General features: G+C 38.8%; 3 protein-coding genes across 3 annotated transcripts in view; 1 reads left to right on the forward strand and 2 right to left on the reverse strand.

Moving 5' to 3' along the window:
• gnav1 (guanine nucleotide binding protein (G protein) alpha v1) overlaps nucleotides 1-7,830 on the forward strand; it is a 34,218-nt gene extending 26,388 nt beyond the window's left edge. Inside the window, exons 8-9 of the mRNA XM_042484657.1 lie at nucleotides 2,126-2,213; nucleotides 6,206-7,830. Coding sequence (XP_042340591.1) covers nucleotides 2,126-2,213; nucleotides 6,206-6,396 — 279 coding nt within the window. The 3' untranslated portion in view covers nucleotides 6,397-7,830. The remainder of the gene's footprint in view (nucleotides 1-2,125; nucleotides 2,214-6,205) is intronic.
• Nucleotides 7,831-7,966: 136 nt separating this feature from the next.
• npb (neuropeptide B) lies at nucleotides 7,967-9,243 on the reverse strand. The gene is made up of 2 exons (XM_042484658.1): nucleotides 8,874-9,243; nucleotides 7,967-8,226 (listed from the first exon to the last, which is right to left on the reverse strand). Exons 1-2 carry the CDS (start codon nucleotides 9,135-9,137, stop codon nucleotides 8,098-8,100), a joined length of 393 nt encoding a protein of 130 aa, XP_042340592.1. The 5' UTR covers nucleotides 9,138-9,243; the 3' UTR covers nucleotides 7,967-8,097.
• Nucleotides 9,244-12,390: 3,147 nt separating this feature from the next.
• Nucleotides 12,391-21,387, reverse strand: sgsh (N-sulfoglucosamine sulfohydrolase (sulfamidase)). Its single transcript, XM_042484656.1, has 9 exons — nucleotides 21,077-21,387; nucleotides 20,089-20,249; nucleotides 19,907-20,012; nucleotides 19,424-19,800; nucleotides 18,833-18,914; nucleotides 18,534-18,737; nucleotides 16,160-16,326; nucleotides 15,847-16,064; nucleotides 12,391-12,701 (listed from the first exon to the last, which is right to left on the reverse strand). Exons 1-9 carry the CDS (start codon nucleotides 21,156-21,158, stop codon nucleotides 12,518-12,520), a joined length of 1,581 nt encoding a protein of 526 aa, XP_042340590.1. The 5' UTR covers nucleotides 21,159-21,387; the 3' UTR covers nucleotides 12,391-12,517.
• Nucleotides 21,388-21,447: the final 60 nt, after the last annotated feature.

Below are 21,447 nucleotides of genomic sequence, written 5' to 3' on the forward strand. Positions count from 1 at the left end.
TCGCTGCTTAAAGTTAAACTATCCCCACTTTTAGTCTGGCTGCAGAGTCAAGTGGTCACCGCTCACACATAGGCCACAGCTTTCTAGAGACACTTGGTGTGTTTTTGGCATCTTGCTTTGCTGTTATTGACTATGTTGATCTCACAAAACTAACACTTATGTTGGAAACCACTACTTTAGGTGGTCAGAAACCAATTTAGGTGGATCACAATATCATTCTAAGCATAGATCAATAATCTTAAAGACTTTATGATCTGATTATTTCATCTTTTAATCTACTCTTGTGAATACAGACTAGGTCTTTCTAAGTGGAAAATTCCGCCATAAATAAATTATTTACCACTATCCCCGTGATGTATCTAAAGCTATATTTAAAGGTGGTTTTTTTTTTGGGCGGAGGGGGGGCTTTAATTGATAGGACAGACGTGAAATGACATACAGGGATGATATGCAGCAAAGGTCCGAGGCCAGACTCGAACTCGCGGCCGCTGCAGCGAGGACACAGCCTCTGTACATGGGGTGCCTGCTCCACCAACTGAGCTACACAAGGCGCCCCATCTATAGCTATATTTAAATGTCACAAGACAAAAAGGGTCCAGCCGAAAAGGGCGGGAACCACTGTTCAGCTTGACATTTTAGTTGGTGGACGGAAAACATGGCTGAGTAGAGGCGACACAAGCAAACTCGCTTTGTAGCTCCCCATTTGTTTCCTATGACACCATGAGACAAGAATAACACTAATGTGTTTGATAAATGCAGTTTCCACACACACAGTCACAGGGCCCGGCCCCAGCCCTTTGTCTCTGAGTCTTCTGTCACTCGTAATTAAACAGCAAGTTGTAATTAGGCTGAGCTTTGGCGAGGCGACATTTTCCCCCTCACTGTGTTTTTCCATTCTTGTTTCCGGTGAATGATCACATTAAAACAAGCATCTAACAACCTTGTTCATTTTATTCCGTTTAACTTGCTTATAAAGCCCCCTTTATAAATACAACTCACTGCATGTTGATCCAAGAGTCACCTGCTGTTATCTCTGCAGTGTTTTATCACTGAGCATTCCAAGTTTGTTACCGTTAAGAGTTTATAACATTTCTGACAAGCCTGTATAGAAAGAAAACTCAATTTTCTTATGAAGCAAAGGCACACAATTCTGTCTTGATTTATTGAGACTGTGAGGATGAGTAATTTACGGCCGGTGTGTCGTCACAGACACTAATAAATCTCAAAGATCTCAACAAGAAAAATGCAGTTACACCAAAGAATCTCTTCTAGTGAATGATTCTTTCTTGTAACCATAAAGCATTTTATTAAAGGCGTCATTAGAGCCAAATGGGCAATTAAATGTGTGTGACGTGTTTATGTGCAGGGTTGTGTGTGGGCCTGCACGTTAACACGGCCAACAGGCTCATTAAACAAAAGTGTTTAATGATACCTTTTTAACGTGGGAGGCAAATTTGTAACCTCCACCTCAATTAACTTTTTCACTGTGGCTGGTCAGTGATAATTACACACGCAGGTGTTGCTCTGTGTCCTGTTCATTGAAAATCTGCACCACCATCCATCCTTCCCTCATTACTATGTTTATTTTTTGCGAGGTTAAAACTTGGTCGTAGTTTTAATTGGTCGACTACAAAGCCAGAAGTATGTGTAAAATTAGTGGCGTCCGTGCATGAGTTGAGATTAGAGGCGGTAAATAAAGCAGCAGAGAGACAGCGATGTATGGAAGTAGTAGTTGAGCTTGTTTAGCGTCTGCACTGGAGACTCCATGAGTGATTGATTGCACACTGATGAGTAGAGGGAGGTCATTGATTTGCCATCCTCACCCCATGCTGGTATCAACTCGACTATTGATTTGCACATTTTAAGCAAATATCTGTAAAGTGACAGTAAATGTGACTATAAAAACTGATTTATTGGTTTCATTGTTTGGTTAGTAATTGCAGTTGGTAAATCAAATCAGTATTTCTTTTTTTGTCTCAATATCCTCCAAATCAATGTTTCTTTTCCACGGGAGACCAAGCCTTTGACTTGTGATGAGATACTTGTTCTCTCAGCTGATTGTTTTGTGTGTGTGTGTGTGTGTGTGTGTGTGTGTGTGTGTGTGTGTGTTTTTTTTTTATTGCAGATTTTATTCATGAACAAGATAGACCTTTTTCAAGACAAGATTTTACACTCTGGGCGACATCTGCGGTTATACCTGCCTCACTATAAAGGTAGGACTGATGCCAATTACCTCTAGGAGGCTATGTTTTCAGGTCTGTTTATTTTTTATTTTTTTTTGTTAGTAGGATTCTCTGGTGTCATCGATTCATGTCGTAAACTTCATTCAGAAAGCAGAAAAAATGCAGCACTCGTTTGTTTGTACTATGTATTTTTTTCAACATATCATACTATGACTTTTTAACAATTTTGTGACATACCATACTATGACTTTGTTTTTACATACAACACTACCACTTTTTTTCTGGATTTTTTTCAATATATTATACCATGACTGACAACAGTTTTTTCGACTTCCTATATGATGCTTTTTTTTTTTTCAACGGACTATACTCTGACTTTTTATTTTTGAACATACAATACTATGACTTTTTCTTCATTTTTCTTTTTTCTTTTTAACTTTTCTGACATTATATTATGGGTTTTTTCAACATATACTACAACTTTTTTCGCCATAATATAGTAGGACTTTTTCCCAGTGTTTGACATCCTACACTATGGCTTTTTATGGCATACTATACTGTGATATTTTTTTTTTTTACATACTATGCTAGGACTCCTTTGTCCAATTTTTTTAAACATGTCATGCAATGACTTTTTTTAATGACATATTATACTATTATTTTTCTGACATACTATAGTGTGATCTTTTTTCATGTACAACTGTACATGTTCATGTACACCTTCACATGTTGGCGAAGGTTTGCATGAGCACATCTGTCCGTGGGGGAACACCCAATGAGAAAGGTCGGGAGCCACTGTATTAGACTAGTCATCGTATCTGAGGTCAGAGTGAAATAGACGCTTGCTCTGCTGGTTGACTCCAATCCTGAGAGTTTTAGCATTTATATTGACATTTGCATGAGAGCAGAGAGGGCTCAGCCCCTGTTGAGCTCACTGAGATGTGGAGTGCAAAATGCTGAGCGGAGCGGATACAAAAATCTAAAAATAAAATAACAGTAATAACACAATCATTGTAAGCCACTAAACTGTGCACATTGGTCTTTCCTTTTAATGTATTTGAGTTTTTATGACTGAAATAGTAATATAAACCACCAAGATATTTAAGCTGAATAGAAATCCTGGATGTTATAAAGAGTCACATATTTCTTTTGGTCATTTTGCATCAGCAATCTTTGGTTTTGTATGATTTTTTTGCAACAGTGTAGCATGTACCATGAAAGTCATAGTACAGAATTTCATCCAAAATAGTACAAAAAAGTCACACCGTAGTTTAGCATCCAAAATGTCACAAAAAGGCCATACTTTGGTATGTCGTCCTAAAAAGCATAAAAATGTCACACCTAAGGTCATACTATAGTGTATCATCAAAACTATCACAAGAAAGTCATACTTTTGTATATGTTGTCCAAAATAGTATAAAAAGTCATACCATAGTTACTATAGTATGACTTTTTTATGCTATTTTAGACGACATGCTATAGCATAGTGTGTCGTCCAAAATAGCATAAAAACGTCATTTTGTTGTTATCATCCAAAATGGTATAAAACAGTGAGTATGTCATCAAAAATATAGTCATAGTCATACTGTGTAGTATGTTGCCCAAAAAATTGTAAAAATGTCATAGTATAGTATGTTGTTGAAAAATCACCAAAAACATAACAGTATGTCCTCCAAATATCATCAAAAAGGTCATAGTATAGTATGTTGCCCAAAAATAATCAGTTTGACCTTTTTGATGATATTTGGAGGACATACGATACTATTTCGTTTTTGGCAATTTTTCAACAACATACTATACTATGACATTTTTACAATTTTTTGGGTGACATACTACACAGCATGACTATGACTTAAAAATCAAAAACGTCACAGTATAGTATATCAAATAGTATGTCACCCAAAAATCATGAAAAATTCCATATGTTAGGGACAGATTCCCAAAGATCCTTTTGTGAACACATTTCCCAAAATCTAGGTAACAGGTCATCAGGAGCTATTGGGTGCACCTGAGATGTTCTCCTTCAGCTGACTGCAATCAGTCAGCTGGGAGGTTATATAAAGGGACTGCAGTTCCCCTGCTCAGTTGGTTGTGTGTGTCTGAGAGTCAACACCTTCAGTTGGCTTTCTGTGTTTTCTGTTTTGAGTGAGAGTCTGAGTTGAGTGTGTTTGAGATTATTTCTCTGACCAGTTTTCATACACTTTGTTTCCCTCCCCGTCCATTGAGTCTCACTTCACCTTTGGTTTAGGGTCCAATCCTTGTGTTAGTCTATCATTTTGATAGAGTCAGTGGGAGGCTGTAGAGAGTTTAACTTCTGCTGCCACCTTTTAGAAACCAAAGGAACCATTTTGTTTTGAACCTTTTTATGATTTGTGCAGTGTTTTTGTAAATTCCCAACCTGCAACTCCTGTCCCACAGGTTTTGTTTAAAGGGGAAATGTAACACATTATAGTATGCAAAGTGGACAAAAGGCCAAACACTTCATAATATGGCATGTCCAAAAATCGCAGAAAAAACGCCATACCATAGTATGTCGAAAAATGCCAAATGTTGACATGTCAAAAAATAGCTAAAAACAACATATTATTACTTGTAGAGACGCATCATAGTTTACAAAGGGGGGAAAAAGGCCCAAAGCTTCATAATTAAGCATGTCCAAAAAATTGCAGAAAACGCCATAGTATAGTATGTCAAAAAATGTAGAGATGCATATGTTATTGGACAAATTCACAAAGATCCTTTTGTGAACACATTTCCCAAAATCTAGGTAACAGGTCATCAGGAGCTATTGGGTGCACCTGAGATGTTCTCCTTAAGCTGACTGCAATCAGAAATCGAGGGACCATTTTGTTTTGACCCTTTGTGCAGTGTTTTGTTAATTTGCCAACCTGCGACTCCTGTCCTTCAGGTTTTGTTTAAAGGGGAAACATAACACATAGCATAGTATAGTATGTGTATCAAAAATCATCAAAAAGGTCATAGTATAGTATGTCGCTCAAAAATTGTTAAAAATATCATCTTAAAGTATGTCGCTCAAAAGTCATCAAAACTCATAAAAAACACCATAGTATAATATGTCGCTCAAAAATCATGGAAAACATCATAGTATAAAATGTGTATATAATATGTCATCCAAAAATCGTCAAAAATGTCATAGTATAGTATGTCGTTTAAAAATTGTCATTAACTCATAATTTAGTATGTCACCCAAAAGTCATACTAGACTTTGTTGTCCAAAATATTACAAAAAGTCATACCATAGTAGGACATTAAAAATATCACAAAAACGTCAAGGAACAGTCATACTCTAATATGTCAGACGAAAAGAATAAAAATCTCACACTAAACTACGTCCTCCAAAATATCACGAAAAAGTCATCCTATAGTATGCCATCCATATTAGCATAAAAGGTCATATTGTAGTAGTTTGTCCAAAATAATCGCAAAATAGTCATAATTTAGTATATTGTTGAAAATGTCACACAAAAGTCATAATTTAGTACATTATCCAAATATCACAAAAAAGTCGTTTGTTGTCCAAAATAGCTTTAAAAATTTATGCTATAGTAGGTCGTACAAAATAACACAAAAGTCATACTTCAGCATGTCCTCCAAAAGAGCAGAAAAAGTCATACTATAGACTATCGTCTGAAGTACAGTAGCAAAGAAATGTTATATTATAGTATGTCATTCAAAATAGCATAAAAACATCATAGTACAGTTTGTCTCCCAAAGTAAAAACTAACTTCAATGGCTCACATCAAAATAATGACTGATTTAATGGAAATAATGACTTTGTAACACAACATAATGAGAAACTTTTTCAAAATCATAATTTCTATCTCAAAATGAGGCATGGCCAAAAAAGTGGACACTCTCAACATCACTGAAACATAAATATGTAAATCATAATTCATCCTTTTTTTAAACTTTTTTTCAAGTTTTCAAGTTTACTTTACAATTTTCCCAGGTGTACTTGTGCCATTGGCTGGGACTCACAGGCGTCTTCATCTCTCTTCCAGGCGCAGACTGTGATGTGGATGCTTCTGCCCGCTTTATTGCCGCCACCTTCGTCTCACTCAACACCAATCCCAGCAAACTCATCTACCACCATTTCACCACGGCGACGGACACCTCCAACATTCAGGTTGTCTTCCAGGTGGTCATGGACACGATCATCAAAGAGAACCTGGAGGCTGTGTCCCTCCTGTAGCTGCCAGCAGAGATCCAAGACTTCACTGGACTCTCACTGCTGATGACCTTTGGATATCTCATCTGAAAAGACACGAAGAACACCTGTTCTAAACATCGATGAGGCCGTAGAGCTCAGAAGCTCTTTGTCACTGTTGCATTTCATCCTCTGATGCCTGAATCCATGTAGCTTTGAAAAATTCTTTCAAAAAACATTGAAGAAGACGGACGACATTTGTGTCGGGTTGGAGCCCTTATACATTGACTTTTGAAACCTTGTGCTGAGTGAGAGTAATGGGCATTTATATTTTTGTACTGTACTATAGAATCAGACTTTGAGTGGTGACGTTACTTTTAGGAGGACTTTATATATACAGACGCCGATTCTTTGCCCTCTCTGCCTCTGTGTGAGTGTGGGCAGGACACAGAGGGAGCGAGGATTTACTGTTTGTCCGTTACTTCCTCTGTGCAGGGATTCACTCATGCATACCATGGTGTGTTTTCCTCTCATCCATCACTGTGTCTGTGCACATCCTGTGTGCGTCACACCCTCCTAATGAGGCGATGATCACTGTAAAAAGCACCCCAGTTTGTGTTTACTTGTCCTGAGCTGTTCATTGTAATCTGTGCCTTCACTTGTTCCCCTGACTCTCTCCAGTCAGCGATGATGCTGGTATTTAATAAGACAACTGGGAAAATGTATGTAAAGAAACATCCCTGAAGCCTCCAAACTATGTTTCATTTCCTTTCTTTCATCTCTGATTATTGTTCCATTATCTGACACACACACACACACACACACACAGTCATAAACCCTTATTTGTCAACCAGGATGATGCTACCTGTAAGTGAATTGTGTGGCATTAACTCTGCTGGGGTCTGACTGTTTTGAAGGCCCCCCTGAGCAACTGACTGCTATCACACCCTGACTCCAAGATGCGGTAATGACTGATGTGCTCTGATATGTATGCTGAAGGTGAAAGAAAAGAGAAAAACACCCCCAAGTGCCTTATGATTAAGCAGCTTTGCTGTTGTGTAATTTAAATGGTTCAGACGTGTATGAAATGTATATTTCCCCACCTCTTTTTTTTCCCTACAATCTCAGAATGTTTTTTGTATTTCTCTACTTAAGACTGCATGTCCTCAAACTCTTATTTTATGGTTTGTACTGCGTATTGTGCTGAACCTGCAATACAAAATAAATGTGAAAGGCTGACGACCTTATTTTCCACATCATATTTCAGTTTTCTTTCAAGAAGACCATGTAAATTATCAAAGGGAGAAACTGGTGGTTCATAGATTTTCCATTTTCCATTTTTCATCTCCTCCTAGTTATTTAAAGACAAATTTAAGCCACACAACAGGTTACCGGTGTTTGTTCCATTTTAATAGATAAAATAAATAAAAGTACTTTACAGGAAATCTGCTCTGCAGTCAACTGTCTGAACATTTAATACATTTTGGCAACAGAGGGTACATGAAGGGTTAAACAGTAAAGACAGGAAGCCATCTGGAAAAAAGGTTTTTCAACTAACATCTCGCACTATTTTTTCTTTTATACTTCAATCTACACAGCCAAAGCAAAACTGAACAATTAGGAGAACATTCAGAGTCTGAAGCGGTCCATCATCCCCCCTTTCCTTTCCTTAATTTTTCGTTTCCAAAGAAGCGCCCCTAAAGCTCGGCGGAGGACTGGGACTGTCTCCGCCGGTCCGATGGGGTCTTATGCAGACAGGCAGTCCAGGGAGTCCAGGGTGAGGAAGACATCCGCCTTGCACTGGAAGGTGCCCGTCCCGTCCCGCAGCAGCTCGCAGCTCTTCAGGTTTGGAGAGATGTCCTTTACGCAGATTGCCTGCAGGATAGGAAAATAAATTAAAATAAATTAATACAATAAATAAATGATAAAGTTGAGAGAAAATTAAAGCTAACAGAAAATCCATGAAGATTTGCTGTTCTGTTATATTTCTGTTGGGAATAAGTGCTCTCAAACTAACCTTATTTGCTTGAACGATTTAACACACCTCTAAAGGACTCTTTCATTGTGCAGTAACAGGCTATTGCCGTAATAAAACAACAACAACAACAAAAAGCCAGTGTCAGAAAATAAGACAAATCCCATATTTCGATTCTCTCTGTACTTTTACCTTTATTCGGGTGGAAATGATGATTTTTTTCACTATATTTTACTGCTGCTGGCTGCACTTTGATCTGCAGCGCTCACTGCGCCTTTACGCACGAGGTGTTAAACTTTTAAGATAATTTTGTTTTGTTGAAACTGTTTGTTTCGTGTCTTTATGAGCACAAAGGTAACAAAAGTGCTTTGTTTGACTATCCTTTGTTTGTTTGATATATCACTTTCAAAACCCATATTGCTGTAAATGCAGCTCTTGTGGTGCTGAAATTAAAACAGCAACTTTTACTCGCGTCTCTTCTAAATTGTGTAAAAACAACAGACCCCCCCTCTAACATAAATAAAGTTTGTATTTTAACTGTACTTACCATGCTTTTCAGGATGGATATCTGCCTGTTAGCGTCTGGGATCACGTTGTTGCCTGCCGTCTCCCCGCTCTCCAGCAGCGTCTCCTCGGACTCGGACCTCCGGACGTAAGGTGACCTCCTGATACCGGACAGCAAACCGGAGGCGCGACCCACCGAATAGTAACTGGGCCCGGTCGACTGCTTATACCAGGCTTCGACTGGGTGGCAGGCGATGAGAAGCGACACTCCGACGCACACCACAGCAAACCTGACTAACCTGTCCATACCTGGATACGTTTGGAACTTTTTACGCAAAATGAAAACGGCGCTTTTCTCGTCCGATGTCGGTCAGAGGTTGACTTTATGTTTTGCTGGGTGTTTGGAAAACTTTCCGCTGTTTATATAGGCTGACTGGGAGACGTTTTCGTGACCAAGGACGTTCGTCAAATCAAAACTGAGGTGGGCGGATGATGATCCGTCTTTATGCGGGAGAGGAGAAAAGACCAATCCAAATTGATCAGTTTTTGATGGTATGGCGGGGCCAGGAGTGTGTGTGTGTGTGTGTGTGTGTGTGTGTGTGTGTGTGTGTGTGTGTGTGTGTGGTATAGAGTATGAGGGGGTTGGAGAAGTATAGGGACGTCAGCCCTTCTCTGACGCTTGGACAGGCCGTAATGACGTAAATGGACAAACTGACAGATGTCCACAAAGCTTAGAAGTTAATAAGGAGGTAGTATTTTGTCTCACTAATTTGAAAAACTAATTGCTAGGTGTAAAAATGATCTGGGTGTCTAAAAGCATCAATTACATTGAATTTTTTTTTTTTTTTTTTTTTTTAAAGGCAGACTACATCCACTGGGGTTGATTTCAGACACCATTAAAAAGTCTGATAAAGTTTTGGATTTGGAATTAATTTGTCTAGAAAATATCACATGCAATGTTCATAAAAGCCACCAAACTGCAACAAACGGTGCAAAACAAAGCAGAATCATGATTTCAAAAGACACCAACAAACATGGAAATGGACAAATTACTGTAGGAGCTTTAAAATAGAGCAGATCAATAAACAAGAGTGAATAATCAAATGATCCGAATTGTGCTCCTGGCTACATGGAAAGACCTAAAAATCAGTCTTACTTCAAAGTGGAGCTCTGAGGAATCAATAAAAATCCTTTTCCCTCATTGATCTGCCAACCTCACCTTTTAAGGTCTAACTAATTTGACAAACTGTTGGGTTTAAAATTTCCTGAATATATAACAGAATTAGGACAGTAAACTTAAAATAGGCAGACTAGCTCATTTATAGAATCACTCTGGGTAGATTTTGGACACCTGTGAAAAGTCAATAAATAAAATGTTTGGATTTGGATAAAATTTTTCTAGAAAGTAATCACACACAAAGTGCATAAAAGCCATCAAACTGCAACAAAAGGAGAAGCAGCGTGCATGACTTCAAAAGACATGAACATGAGTGAAAATGGACAGATTACTGTAGGAGTTTAAAATCTATATATATCGTCACATGGTTGTATGCCTCGGCGCATCAAAACATGATTACCTGTGTTGTTGTGATCCCATGCAGGTGTGCTGGGATATAAATAGAGGTAAATTTCCTTGTAGTGTTGTCACGTGACATCTTATGTCATTTGACGTGGTAATTTTGGTGTGTCTAGTGGAAAAATGCATTTATAATAAAGAGTTTAAAATCAATGTTCTTATTCGGGCCTGGGAAAGTCATGGCACTGAGTTTGAAAATCCAGTATGTTTCTCTCAGGAGACATTTTTTGACACGGTCACCCCCTCTTGTGGCCGGTTTGATGTGTTTTATTCCTTCTGCTTGTAAGAGAATTTCATTGCTGAATGGTGTAGGTAAAAATGTTTGGCTCTGAGGTGATCCATATTGTTAGTTTTAATGGCATGTTTATGTTCACTGATGCAGTCCTTTTGTCTGCGTTTTGTAGGTCCCAATTAGAAACATCCACAGGGGCAGGTGAGGCGATAGACCACATGGGTGGTATTACACTTAATGAAATCCTTATGCTGGGAAGTGTGGTTGGTTCTTAGATCTGTAAATGTCTGGGTATATATGATGTTGTCACAGTGTTTGCAGTTGCCACATTTCAAGTTGCCAACAGGTTTTTTAAGCTATGAGTCTTGTGTATCAGCTGAGAGATAGCTTTGTACCAGTTTGCCTCTGATGGACGGTGCTTTTCTGGGAAGAGTTCTTTCAGGGTTTGATCACAGGTGGTTATGCTCAAGTTGGACTTAATGATTTTGTGTAATTTTAGGGGCCTGGGTGTTGGACGTCGTAGTAAAGAAGACGTGGTTGGTGCGGCCCTTTTTTGTTTTTGTGTCACAGAGCACCCTAGCTCTGTCTTGTGTGGAGGCCCTGTGGCAGGTCTGTGGGGGCATTCTGTGAATCGCTCCGACATGATGCATGATGGTGCAGTGAAGTCCTCGTCTCGGTCACAGATTCGTCTGAGGAGTAGAAACTGGCCATATGGGATATTTGTCTTTAAATGGGGAGGATGGAAGCTATCAGCATGGTAGATTGTGTTTCGGTCTGTAGTCAAAATGGCTTGTTTTGTTGTCGGTGGCGGCCAGTTATTTTTTTAAAAAAAACTGTCTTTTTCTCCAGGCACTTCAGCAAATAAACCTAAAAAGTTGTCTGTCTCCTCTCCACTTGACAGATTAAATGACACACACCTTGTGCGTCTGACTGGTCTTGGGTGTGCGACCACATGGTTTTCTTGAGATATTTCGAGGTCACAGTGATCTTCACCTCTGATCTTTAATTAAAATCTAGCTAGTCCCTCCTTGTGTCCAAGTGAACATTTGTGCCAAATTTAAAAAAAAAAAAAATCCTTCAGTTTTCTTGAGTTATTGTGTTCACAAGAATCAGACAGACGAGGTCCCAGGGACATTGAACTTTGACCTACAACCACCAAAATTTAATAACTTAATCACTCAGTTGAAGCAAATCTTTGTGTAAAATTTGAAGAAATTTCCAAAAAGTGTTCTTAAGACATCAGGTTCACAAGAATGTGCCTACCAGCCGTCCAGCCAACCCAAAAAAAAATGCCTCCAGCCCCGGCTGTTGCATGCGCGGATGCATAAAATAAGCAGATCAATAAACATGAGTGCATAATCGACTGATCCAAATTGTGCTCCTTTCACCATGGAAAGACCTAAAATCAGTCTTACTTCAAAGTGGAGCACTGAGGAATCAATAAAAACCCTTTTCCCTCATTGATCTGCCAACCTGACCGGTCATGCGTTATGAACTCTACCACCTGTGTATCAGCAGATCAGCAGGAGAACAACAGCAGTGAAGACTTAAAACAAACAGAGATGCATCTAATTTGTTCAGTAAAATAATGACAAGGAAGCAGTTTAACAGGGTTATGAGGAGGTCTGGATGAAGCAAATGTATCTTAAATGTATAGAGAGAGATAAGAAGGCCCCTTGACTTAAATGATGAACTTATCTGGTAACATGAAGAATTGTACAGAAAACAAAATCAAAAAAAAAATTAAGGCCATTCAAGTTTATTTTTAAACATTAAAAGCAACATTTATTCTAACATAAAACTACAAATACTTGTCATTTCTTTTATAAGAGCGATGTGTTCATATACATTATGTCAGTCAAGATGAGTGAAAATACCATTAGAGTCCATTGTAGAGTGGTCTGCAGTGCGGCTCTAGTTTGTCCTCCAGGACGTAGTCGGGTCCACAGACCCAGGGGTCCCCCGTCTCCCACTGCCACTTCTGCAGACTCTGCCTCAGGCTCTCCAGCACGCTGCTGTAGGACGGGTCTGATACCAGGTTCCTCGTCTCCAGGGGGTCTGTCCTGTGTCGGTGAAGCATTTGTTCAAATCCAGAGATCATAAACAGAGAAAACAAGATTTTGTTGTCTTGTTCTGAGGTCATTGTATCAAATTACATATTTCTTTATGGGAAATCTAGAAAATTATAAGGAAACGATTGAGGTCTAAAAGCTTTCAAAGGGGTTTACCTTGAGATGAACGTCAATACTGTGCTTGAATTTATGTGGATGTAAGTGTGTGTGTGTGTGCTTGTGCATGTACGTGTGTGTGTGTGTGTGTGTGAGAGAGGTCAGTTGGGGTGTGTATGTAGGGAAAAAAAATACTATCCATCAGCTAACATGCAGACACTTGTATACAAGTGTAGGAGAAGAGGAGGAGGGGGCAAAATAATGTATATGTATGCTTATGTGTATGTGCTGGAGCTTCGTCTTAAATTTAGTGTTGTAGTAGAGATAGTGATGCCTGCACATCACATTCTAGTGTCTTTTTTGTTTTCCTTTCTTTCTCTCTATTTTCTCCAATTTTTTTTTTAAATCGTAGGTAAATGTCTGTGTGTAGGTATATGTCCAGGTATATTTTCTACTGACAAGCAGTGCGACTCTGCACCTTGGGTGGAAAAGTTGAAAAAAATGTAACTCTTATGCAAGCTAAAAAAAATGGTGCCCGACAGGCGTACTGTACCATGTGCGCCACTTCTCTAGCGATGTGTCTCTGTATGATCGGCTCCTTAGATAAGCGTGTATGTGTGTGTATTTGTGGATGTGTGGATGCCTGAGTATATTTGGGTCAATAGATAACAAAAAGGACCATTACCCATCCATCAACTGAGAACCATTTGTATACACAAACCATCGTGTATACCATTGTATACACAATTTCCTTATGTGTTGTAGTGTTTGTCTTTGTTGTTGTTACCCTTTCTTAAACACATGTATGTATATACATTTATTTATTTATTTATTTATTTTTAAATAAATGTAACTGCCATTGCAATAAAGTTCATCAGCTGGAAGGTACATGGCATCAACTCACCGGCAAAAAGAAACAAAATTATGACTCACCTAAAAAAATTAAAAGCCAATGTATGTTTACTACAAGAAACCAAATTATCAGACAGCAAACGCAGTAAGTTAAAAACACAAAACCTCAACCAAAGTCGCAAGAGACGCAAAGTCATTATCAATGGAACAATCAAAAACAGCAATTTACCAATCAGAAGTATCTTTAGCTCAAACACAGACGATCCAACATTCTTTCCCAACTTCTTTACATCATTACAAAACTTCTCAACATCAACCCTAATCATAGGCAGCAACTTCAACGAAGATATCGACCCAACAGAAGATAATTCAACAACCTCTCATAACACCAAAAACTGGCACTCAACACATAGTTGGTGATAATTGGAGGCTACAAAACCCATCAGGTAAAGAACACACCCACGTCTCCCTGTCCATCAGTCATTTTCAGAAACTGACTTTTTCTTAACAAGTAACTCCATAATGGCAGACATCTCCAACCCCACCATCCATTCAACAATCACATCTGATCACGCCCCAATTAGCTTCATAATGCATGACAAAACAGAAACTAAAATCAACCCCAGATGGCAATTTAACACATCCTTATTTGAAGACAAAGCATTTGACTCATACCTCATGATAGAATAGACATTACTTATGGAAATAAACAACTCATCAAACACATCACCAACACTCATCTGGGAAACAGCTAAAGCAGTAATAAAAGGAAATATCACCTCATACTAGCATATAAAAAATAAAGCACAGCAAACAGAAAACATATTAGAGGAAAGCAATCAAACAATTACACAGTTTCTATGCAGCCAGCCCCACAGAACAAATACTTACATAAAAAACAGAAAAGCAATCCAAACTGAATCAGTTATCTCAACACTAATTCACCCAGATCAAACAGTTTTTATCAAGACATTCATCAAATATGTCATGCCATCTTTTCAATCTGATAAATATAACTCACCAGAACAACTCAAGCGCTAGCATCCTCTCACTAGATGCCAAAAAAGCATTTGACAAGGTGAAGTGGAAATTTCTCAAAAAAAACTGACAAAAAATGTGGTTTTGGACAGTCATTTATACACTGGATTGAAACAATCTATAATAAACCAAGGCCAGAAATCATCATCATCAGAATAGCCGCGTAAAAGTGAAAGCTCAGCTGAGGGCATGCTGTGGCAGATGTGTCGTGCCATGTCCGAGTCGCATTTATTTTGGGCGTAGACCTTCCACAAAGTAAAGTTTCAGTGTATCCGCTACATAAAAACCTGCATGTGTAACATATCTGTGGTCTGATGAAACATTCCAGCATTTTCTTCTGGTGATTAGGTTGCTCATACGGATGCTAAAGTGTGCCTTATGCATTGGTATTAGATGCTGTCGGATGCTGATTAGATCTTTTACGCCCTGGGCATGAGAGCGGCTGTACCTCAACAATGATGTCACAGAGTCCTGAAGTACACCTGCACATCACTGCAGCAGAGTGAGAAGTTCAAACACTGGAGATTTTCAAAGGGCGTTAAGTTAAATCAGAATATATTAGCGTTTGGAGGATAAGATTTATGATTAGAATTTAAATTCCAGGCATTTATAGTCAAATAATAATTAAAGATGGTCATACAATAATTAAATATATTGACAATATATGTAATATATAGGCCGATAGTATTATAATTTTTCAGCCTATTGACGGTAAATGCAATTCCCCCCAAAGATACATGCAAAAGTTGATGCTTTTGCTGCACTTGACCGCCGCCTTTTTTCTCACCCTGTTTTTAGGAAACAGATGTTGCAGGGTTTGTTTTTTTGTTTTTTTTGAGGCAGAGAACGTGACTGAAGTTCAGCAGAGGAAAAGCACCTGTTTCCTGTTATGAATATTCAAATTTGACTTTGTTTTAGCACATTTTCTCTCCTTTATGGCGGCAGCTTCTAAGCATTTTCTTATCACTAAATCTCGTCTGAACGGCAGCAGGTGTAAGTCATTTACATCGGATCTGAACTTGTGTCATCCACCAATTATGGACAAATATTGTGATCACTCTGCTTAGAGCTTTAACGTCAGATATATCAGATGTTTCTGTGAATGTGTTTCGTCTCCTAAGCTGAAAACATGATGGACAGAGGAACACACCTGGAGTCGAACAGCTCCCAGCGCTCTCTGTAGTAATACTGCTCGAGGCTTTTGAACCAGTGTGTGGGCTCTCTCAGCCTCGTGCGGTTCAGCAGGTCCTGGAAGGTGGGTGACACGTACAGGTCCTGGTCTATGGGGAAGGGCATTCGGTAGTGTAGATTGTGGAGAAGATGGTACGGCCCCTGGTGGATGGACCGGGTTGGGTAGTACATGGTTACCTGAAATCAGAATGACAGCACAGCAGTCATGACCTCGTGTTTGACTCCTTCTGTTCGTGCTGTGACAGCCATGATGGCATCCTGTGCTCACAGACCTCGTGGAGGGACTGGCTGGCGTAGACGGTGTGCCAGCCGCTGGGCTCAGTGACCAGAGCAGGAAGTAAGGAGCGACCGGTGAGGTGGACCGGGCTGGTGGGGCTGCCAGGAAGGCTGTATGATGGGTAGGGAACAGAGAACCAGTCCAGAATGGTGGGAGTGATGTCTATGAAAATAAAAGAGATGAAATAAAAAGAGAAAAAGAGAGTAGAGAGTGAGAAATAAGACAAACTAGAAGTTCATCTGAAGTGATAGTCCTCAATTAAGGGGTAATGGAGCTGCATGCAACAAAACATGGCTCTTAACATGGAGGAGGCTTAGCCGGCATGTCATGGTTCATATTAAACCTTTTATAAAACATAATCAAACACATACAGACAGTAAAATAATTGCCACAAAGCTTTTTATCATATCTAATCTGTCAGTCATGAAAAAAGACTAACAATGAGACAGTGTAAAGTTTTGCCAAATTGCTGACATTTCGCTAACTGCTAACATATTTATTAATTAATTCATTCTTATTCTCTGCTCTAAAAAGGTTATTGCCGGTTGCTGCTCTGCGTAATTTGCCATGTAGGCTACTGTTGTAGAGCACCAAAGAAATTTTGTTTTCTGGGAAAAACTGACATTTTATCCAGGTGTTAAACTTTAAAGTTTCTTAATAAAGTATTTGGTATCAAAATGGTGCACAGACTCACTGATACCCAATCCAGCATTTAAGACAGTATCGTTAGCATTTCTGATATTTGTATCAGAACAACTCTGCAACGAACTGCAGAGAAGTTCAAATTACAACACACACAGAGGGAGCGGGACGTTATTATCTGCTCAGGGTGCAAAGCACTCCATCGTATATTTACACAGGAAACCATGTTTTCATGTGTTGCTGTGTTGATGTTCTGAATGTTGCACACAGAATATCAACAGCATGCAGTAACAACAAAATAAATTCTTAAATGCTACACATGTACTCATAATTAGTATAGCTTTATTTGTACTGTAAGCACAAATAAAGTATACACTTTATGCTTACATGTCACTGTCCAATCAAATAAAAGAAACACGTTTCTACAGTATCTTTTGAAATTGTCATTTTTCACATGAATTAAAGGATCAAGTGCTCCTTTATGTGTGGAGAAGATTGTCCCACAGCGACATAAACTGTTTTAAATCCCATTGGAAACTGGAATGTTTTTATTAGCTCATGAAAAGTTGACATCATGGAGATACATAGTATAAATAGGACAGTGTATTTCTGTTAACGTCTCACATACTTAATGTTCATTACATCTACTACTTATATACTTGACCATTTACAAAGGTTGCAGTTTATTTAATGTGTTGCAATTATCTCCATACATTTATATTACAAATATTGCTGTTGTTTAATTGTTATTTTTATTTTTTACATCTAATTATTACCTCCTTAGGGCATCATTTTCAGTTCATCTTATTATATCTTAGATCTGCTGCTGACGCATCATTAAGAAGTCTCCCTCTTGTGGCTGATAGAGCACATCAGATGAATACAATGACTTCTCTGCTTGTTTATTTGTGTAAAACAGCCTGGGAACACATCAGGGGTTCCCAGCGTAAATCTGAGCAGTCCCAATGTGATTTAGGGATGCTTTTTTTCTCTCTTTTTTTAAAAAACTTTTTTTTTAGCCTATAATAATCTGTGAAAAATGAGAGAAAACATCATTGTTAAACTGCTCATTACTAGTAAAAGATCATTTTAAGGAGTCACAAGCCAAATAACCACTGGGAGCCACTGGTCTGAGCCCTAAACTGGAGACAAACCCACTATGGACACTGTGCTCACAGCGATTGGCTGCTAGACTTCCTGGTCTACATTTAAAGATAGAGGTAGGGGTCGACAGACAATAACCGGCCTGGCCAGTTATTGGGACCAATATTTGGCTTTTAGCTGATTATCTGTATTTTATTTTAATAATTACCAATAAAAGTAATTAATTAAAAAACTGCAAAGAAAGTGTCAGCATGGGGGGAACTTATAAATTTTAAAACCTCAAGGAGCTATTTATTTATTCATTTTTTCTTTAAATTTTCATTTGACTTGTAAAAATATAAAGTTGCTGAGAACTTGCTGTATATGATATTGAAAATTTCAGTTTGGATTTAACATTTGCTAAAGGCATTTAAACAAAGTTTTGTGTTGGAGTCTGTTATATTCCATATTCTAAATATTGACAGAAAGATTTTCATTTTAATCGTAAATGCACATCGCTTTCAAATATCAGTTATTGGTCTCATTAACTACTAATATTTGGCACCAGTTTTGGCCCTGAAAAAACAATATCTTTCAACACCTATAAAAAAGCTTGCCGCCATCTTTCTGGATCCATCTCTTACCCAGCAGGCTGACGTAGGCTTGGCTGGTGTCTCCCCATCGTCCTCTGTGCTCTGGAGAGGACACCAGCATGGGCTCTGCAGTCCCGGAGTGATACAGATTGGTTCTGCCGTTGGGGAAGGGGATACCGTTATCTGAGCTGTAGATGACCAGAGTGTCGTTCTCATAACCAGCGTCCCTGAGCTCCTGAAGAACCAAACCGATACCTGCAGAGGAAATTCACACCATTATAGCTTGCTGTTTTATCAGGATGGCTTCTCTCCTCCCTCTTTTTTGTGCATGTGTAGGTGTTGTTGCACACCTTGGTCCAGCCTGCTGACTGTGGTGTACTGTGCAGCCAAGTCGGCTCGTGCTGCAGGTGTGTCCGGCACGAAAGGAGGAACCTGAAGTTAACCAGATGAGGACAGATCAGATTAAAAAGTGTTAGGAACTCTGGTTTGATTCATGAATCAAACTTTTGAGTCAGGGTTAGGGTTAGTGTCTTCCAATTAACATACAATAATCAATAATACAAAATCTTAAGATTTGTGTTTTTGTTTGTTTAATATCAGCAGAAGATTTATTTCAAAGTGAAAATTAATAGTAAATGTTTACACCTGAAGGTATGCTGTAGAGATGATAATGTTGTTATACAAGAAATGTGGAATAGCATTTTGGGGTAAAAAAACAACAACAAAAAAACAGTATTATCCAGGAATATAGTATATAGTTGTCACAAAGATCTCACCAAAGCAAAAGGTGTCCAAACTTTTTACTGGTGCTGTTAATGTATAAAACAGGCGATAAAGACATGTGAGACAATCTCTGTGTTTTACAGCTAATAATCCTTGTTTTCCAATAAGAGAGGGATTTCTTTCTACATTTGAACTCATAAAATCTGTGTCTTACTCACCTTTACTTGTTCTGGTGTGTAATACTCTGGTGTCCAGTCAGGTATTCTGCCCATCCCCATCTCACCATTCCCAAACTTCTCACAGAAAGCCCCATACTGGGGCTGCGAGTGTCCACATCTGTGGGTGTCATGAAAAGCAACATACAGGAAAAATGGCCTCTCTTCATCTTTTATACTCTTTATACTCTTGTCTTTACTCTCTTTCTTTCGCCTTCCTTCAAAGACTTCCTCTTTGTGGGTCTGGAAAAACTTGCGGACCAGGAGCTTGATGCGGGTGATGTTCCTCCCCACCTGGAGGACAGAGCTGTTCTCCTCTGTGTAGGCAAAATCAAAGGGGTACACAGATCCAGGGCCAACATGCTTCTTCCCAATTATACCTGTACGAGTGAGAGTGTAAGAAAAGAAAGAGGAGAGAAATGGTGATAAGAGGTAAGAGTGTGTGTGAGAGTAGACCTGAAATAAAATGTGCTCTTTGTTATTTACCTGTGTGTATGTTGGCTTGACTAAGGAGCGACGGCAGACTTTCTACTCCATCAAACGAGTTGAAGTGGTGAACACCCTGATGAAGCCCATACATGCCGTTCTGGTGCTGAAAACACAACAGAGAGACCTCAATACTGTGCCTTCATGCACAAAGGAGAGGAAATGTTATAAGTTTTTTTTACCTGCGGGAGGCCGGTGAGGATGGTGGAGCGGCTGGGGGAACAGCTGCTGACGGAGGTGAAGGCGTTGCTGAACACCAGGCTACGCTGGGCCAGAGAGCGCAGGTGGGGGGTGTGAACCACTGAGTTGTTATACACCTCCGTCTCAAAACCTGCATCATCAGCTGGAGGAGAAAAAGATGCATCTTTGCTTTTACACTACATGGCCAAAAGTATGTGGACAACATAAATATATATTGTGATATTGCGTCTGATATTTTCTCGGACAGTAATCGTTCTCTGAAAATCTCATTCAGTTGCAATGTCAGAGACATTTATCATATCATCAAGGGTACGCCAAAGAACAGAAACAGCTCTCTGCATAATGAAACTGTTTTATTAGACTGCACTGGTTTTAGTTGGGTGTACCTAATAAACTGGCAACTGAGTGTATAGTTCAACATTACAGGTATTTAACCCTTGTGCCTCACTAGAGATATTTTTGGCTTTTTGTTTTTCATTTTTCAATTACTTTGGCTATGTTAATGCATGTGGCATATATTCTTGCAAGAATGTGGTTTTATTTTATTTTTTAAATTTTGGAATTTCAACTTTCAAAATAGTGTGGCCAAAAAACGCCACAAAAATGCCCTCCATGGCCATGACATCATAAAGTTGTTCTATCTAGGCCTATGTTTTTGTTAAAATTGTTGTGGATTTTTTTTCCGTAAAAAAATAACTGGCATCATGTAAACACACTGCCATTTAAATGGTTAAACATTTTTTGACTGAATATTTGACAGTTATGATCCAGACTGAAGTTGGCTGAAAGATTCTAGTCAGTGAAAGTGGAAAATAACCATACTATATTATATTTTTATGGCAGTTTTAGGAAGATTACATTTTTGTCCTGTAATGATACCAGAAGAACTTTTTAAAAGTGAGGTAAAGGAGTCAGAGCTTAAACGGCATTTGAGGTCTTTAAAAGTAGCACAAGTAAAAGTTCACTCACCAATTATTAGAAGGACATTTCTTGTCTTTGTCTCTCCGATCCCACATGATGTCAAAATGAGAAAAGACAGCTCTAGCAGCATGATGATGATGATGATGAGAGCTAGCTCATAAATCTCGCCTCACGTTACGAAGTCTCAAAGTGACTTCTGGTTTGGCTTTTACACATTTAATGTGAGTCAAACTATCTACATCCTTTTACTAAAATACATCCAGTCGTCAAATTTATTCATACAGTAGACAAAGTAAGTAGTAAAGTTGTGTTCACGATCTATTAGCGACAGTAAACAGTGAGCGACGCTGTTTGAATCCTCTTCCTCAAACAAGCTAAGTCCCGCCTACACGCGGTCACATGACAGCGATCACGTGAGG

This window comes from Plectropomus leopardus, chromosome 4 (genome assembly GCF_008729295.1).
Source record: "Plectropomus leopardus isolate mb chromosome 4, YSFRI_Pleo_2.0, whole genome shotgun sequence".
Lineage (NCBI taxonomy): Eukaryota > Metazoa > Chordata > Actinopteri > Perciformes > Serranidae > Plectropomus > Plectropomus leopardus.